The sequence below is a fragment of the Arachis ipaensis genome, chromosome B03 (genome assembly GCF_000816755.2).
Source record: "Arachis ipaensis cultivar K30076 chromosome B03, Araip1.1, whole genome shotgun sequence".
In the NCBI taxonomy this organism is placed as follows: Eukaryota; Viridiplantae; Streptophyta; class Magnoliopsida; order Fabales; family Fabaceae; genus Arachis; species Arachis ipaensis.
In genome coordinates, this window is record NC_029787.2 from 18,180,244 (window position 1) to 18,184,502 (window position 4,259).

Consider the following 4,259-nt stretch of genomic DNA (forward strand, 5'->3'; position numbering starts at 1 on the left):
TATTATTGACTAAAAAGTATTAGTTAATATAAATTAAAATTACGAGTTTTTAATTTTTTTTTTAGTTGAAATTTAGAGATGTGATATTATATATTATACTTAAAACAACTAAAACAACAAAGCAATGGATAGTGAAACATGTTTGATAATCATGATGTAGATGTTTTTGAGAAGTTCAAGGACAAGAAGAAGAAAGGCCATGTATTATTGACTAAAAAGTATTAGTTAATATAAATTAAAATTACGAGTTTTTAATTTTTTTTTTAGTTGAAATTTAGAGATGTGATATTATATATTATACTAGTCACGCTTAAAACAACAAAGCAATGGATAGTGAAACATGTTTGATAATCATGATGTAGATGTTTTTGAGAAGTTCAAGGACAAGAAGAATAACTTCAAGAAAGGCCTTACCAAAGACGTGAAAGGGATGCTGAGTCTATACGAGGCATCATTTCTTGGTTATGAAGGAGAAATAATCTTGGATGAGGCAAAATCATTCACAACCTTCCATCTTAAGAACTCAATCATCAATGATGAGAATAATGTCCTCTTAGAACAAGTGAAGCATGCATTGGAACTTCCATTGCATCATAGAATCCAAAGACTTGAAGCCAGATGGTACATTGAGGCTTATGAAAAAAGAAGAGACTCAAATAGGATATTACTTGAAGCAGCTAAATTAGATTTTAACGTTGTTCAATCAACACTTCAAAAAGACCTTCAAGAAATCTCAAGGTAATTAACATAATCACTTTATTTATACTTAGATTTTTATATATGACACTTAATTAACAATTTTCTAAAACATATTTATTATGTCTATTAAAAATAATTACAACTATAATTTTTTATTTTTTAATTTTAAACATTATAAATAAAAAATTATTGTAATTAAAGAAATTAAAAATTTTTAATTATAATTCAAACTCTAATTACTATCGTTTAAACTTATAAAAAAAAGCATATGAATAGTTAATTTTTAATATGTACTTTTATACAAGAATTTTTTTTTAAAATTTGGGTAAATTTTTACATAATTTTTTTTCCCTCTTTTTATTCACTTTACACTAATTTTTTTTAACAAAAATTAAACTATACACTTTTAAATCATAAAAACTCTTGTACTATATCATATCTCATATTGATGATGATATTTCTAATCATAAGGTAATTAGTTTATTTGCTTCTAACTAATCAATAAGGATTTGCATCAATTATATCTATTTTTGTGCTCACAAACCTAGCTAAAAGCATCCACTTCACTATTTTTTGTTACTTTCATAATTAATTTATTACAGTAATATTAAGGAAATAATATTCAGAAATTATTTTATTTAATTTAATATTTATAATTATATATTTATTTTATTTAATATTATTTAATTATTCTAACAGTAATTAAAAAATATGAAATAAAATAAACGATAATTGATAATGAAACATAAAATAATTTTAAATTATATTAGACTAATTTTCCCATTATCTCTTAAATATTTTGTAATGATAATATGAAGATGGTGGAAGCAAGTGGGAGTAGCCTCAAAGTTAAGCTTCAGCAGAGACAGGTTAATGGAGTGTTTCTTTTGGACCGTTGGAATGGCCTTTGAGCCTCATTTCAGTGATCTCCGTAAAGGATTAACCAAAGTCACTTCCTTCATTACAATAATCGATGATGTCTATGATGTTTATGGGACCTTGGATGAGCTTGAGCTTTTCACCGCAGCTGTAGAAAGGTTATTTATTTCTTCTTCAATTCTTTTCTTAAATAACCAATTGCTCAAGCTGTTAATTGAATAATATTATGGGTTATGTTAAGTAACTAATAATTTTTTTGAATAATATGAACAACCTCTAATAAAATAAAAATATACTACACCTCTAAATTATCCACCTAAATTTTAATATTAGAATAACCATTTACACAAATAAACATCCGATATATCCATTGTTCACATTGCTTAGTATTTTCATTGTCTACCTATATTTTTCTATTATTTAAAGTGTTAGTTGTTGAAGTAGCTGCTTGTTAATTAATTAGGTGCTAATTATTAAATTAAAAAATAATATATATATTGGTTTACATATAATTTTTCCAACTTTAGTTAGTTATCAAAATAATCGAACTTGTAATAAAAGAAAAATTAAATCTGTACGTAATTGATCAATAACCAAACTTATTTGTAGTAATATAATTATTTTTTATAAAATACTAAATACATATTTTTATACTTAGTGACGGATTGATTTTAGTATATATATATAGTTAACCTAATAAAATATAACATGTTTCAGTTGGGACATTAAAGCAGTTCAAGTTCTACCAGATTACATGAGGATTTGCTTTCTAGCACTCTTCAACACTGTTAACGAATTGGCCTATGATGTCCTTTACAAGCAAGGACTTGACATCCTTCCCTACCTCACCAGAACAGTAAGTGCATGCAATAATTATTATTATGAATCAGCGGAAACAAATTGTTAACTTTTTATTTTGGGGTAGTTATAACATCAAAATAATTGATTAATGTTGTATGTGATGGTTTTTTAATTACAGTGGTCAGATATGTTGAAAGCATTCCTAATAGAAGCCAAGTGGTGCAAGGAGAAAAATATACCAAAATTTGAGGAGTACCTCAATAATGCTTGGGTGTCAGTGTCTGGTGTTGTTATATTAACGCATGCCTATTTCTTATTGAATCACAACATCACTAAAGAAGCACTTGATTCCTTGCATAATTATCATGGCCTATTGCGTGGACCATCTACTATTTTTCGACTTTGCAATGATTTGGGAACCTCTAAGGTGATTTAATTTGGCTCACTACAACAATTTCGGCAGATAGTAAAATAAATTTAGATCTTTCTAATTTTAAATTTTTATTCGAGAAAATAAAATATAATTTTTTATATTTGAGTGTTTTTTTTATAATTTTTTATTCCACCTATAAAATAAATTATAAGAGATTACACTTTATCTTTTAAAATAAAATTTAAAATTTAAAAGATCCAAATTCATCCACCAAACATGTGTTAAACAAGTTGACTAGAAATGATTTTTAAAATGCGGCATAATAATAAATTAAGTAAAAATCATACTAATATCATCGTCACACTGTTTTAAACAAATATTATTAAGATAGTATATTTGATGAATTTAAAAGAATTAATTTATCTCCTTCAATTTGAAAATAACACTTTTGTTTTTCAACAAAAGAATCATTTTTTCATTTAATTTTTATTGGAAAAATTTAATTAATGTTTTATCATTACATGTTGATTTATAGGCTGAGCTACAAAGAGGTGAAGCAGCAAGCTCTATTATATGCTACATGAGGGAAAATGGTGCAAGTGAGGAATGTGCACACAAATACATAAACAATGTGCTAGATGAGACATGGAAGAAAATGAACAAAGATAGGGTCACCAATTCTCCATTCTCTAAATCTTTCATTGAAACAGCAATGAACCTTGGTAGGATTTCTCAGTGCACGTATCAATATGGAGATGCCCATGGAGCACCTGATGCATCAGCAAAGAATCGAATTCGTTCTTTGATAATTGAACCTGTTTCTCTATGATGAATTATGATAATATATTTTGTAATTTTTTTTTTGTTTAATAAAAAATTCAGGTGAGTTTGTCATCGCTCATTAATCAATTCAGAATAAAGCATCATATCTAAATCAGTCATTGAATTGGTAGAGCAAGAATTTTAATATAAATTTTAAAAAATTTGGCCCAAGATTAAACTAAACAGACCGAACCGATCAAATCGGATCCCGAACCAGACCCGTAAGTTCAACCAACCCATTCTATTTAATGAGCTTCTGCTCACTTTCCTTCCCTTTGCATGCAAGCACGCTAAAACATTTCAGCAAAGGGGGAAGAACACTTTGCTTCACTAAAAATCTTTGGCTTTGATTAAATTCACATAACTTCTTGCTCCGAGTTTCAATTACCGCACCGCTTGCGACCACGCGTCCGCAGTGACGAGCTCTACAAAACCCAGTAAGTTATAAGGTGAGAAAATCATATTTCCAGTTCATATTCTCTTCTCTTCAATTCGAATAATGTCAAGGTTTGGAGTATTGAGATTTTGGTTAATTTGATGTTTTAGGATCAAATTGACATGAGAAATTGGTGAGTTTTGGCTTAGTTGAAGCACATACACGGTAAGGATCATTAACCCTAGTCAATTCTTTGATTTAGTGTGTTGAGGATTCAATTTGGGTATGTATATGTGAAAATTGTGTTAG

General features: G+C 27.6%; 1 protein-coding gene across 1 annotated transcript in view; it reads left to right on the forward strand.

Annotated features, from left to right (window-relative positions):
• Nucleotides 1-3,668, forward strand: part of LOC107629942 (tricyclene synthase EBOS, chloroplastic) — a 12,040-nt gene extending 8,372 nt beyond the window's left edge. The window contains exons 3-7 of the mRNA XM_016332907.2: nucleotides 363-738; nucleotides 1,518-1,736; nucleotides 2,296-2,434; nucleotides 2,558-2,806; nucleotides 3,288-3,668. Of these exons, the coding sequence (XP_016188393.1) occupies nucleotides 363-738; nucleotides 1,518-1,736; nucleotides 2,296-2,434; nucleotides 2,558-2,806; nucleotides 3,288-3,581 (1,277 nt within the window). The 3' untranslated portion in view covers nucleotides 3,582-3,668. The remainder of the gene's footprint in view (nucleotides 1-362; nucleotides 739-1,517; nucleotides 1,737-2,295; nucleotides 2,435-2,557; nucleotides 2,807-3,287) is intronic.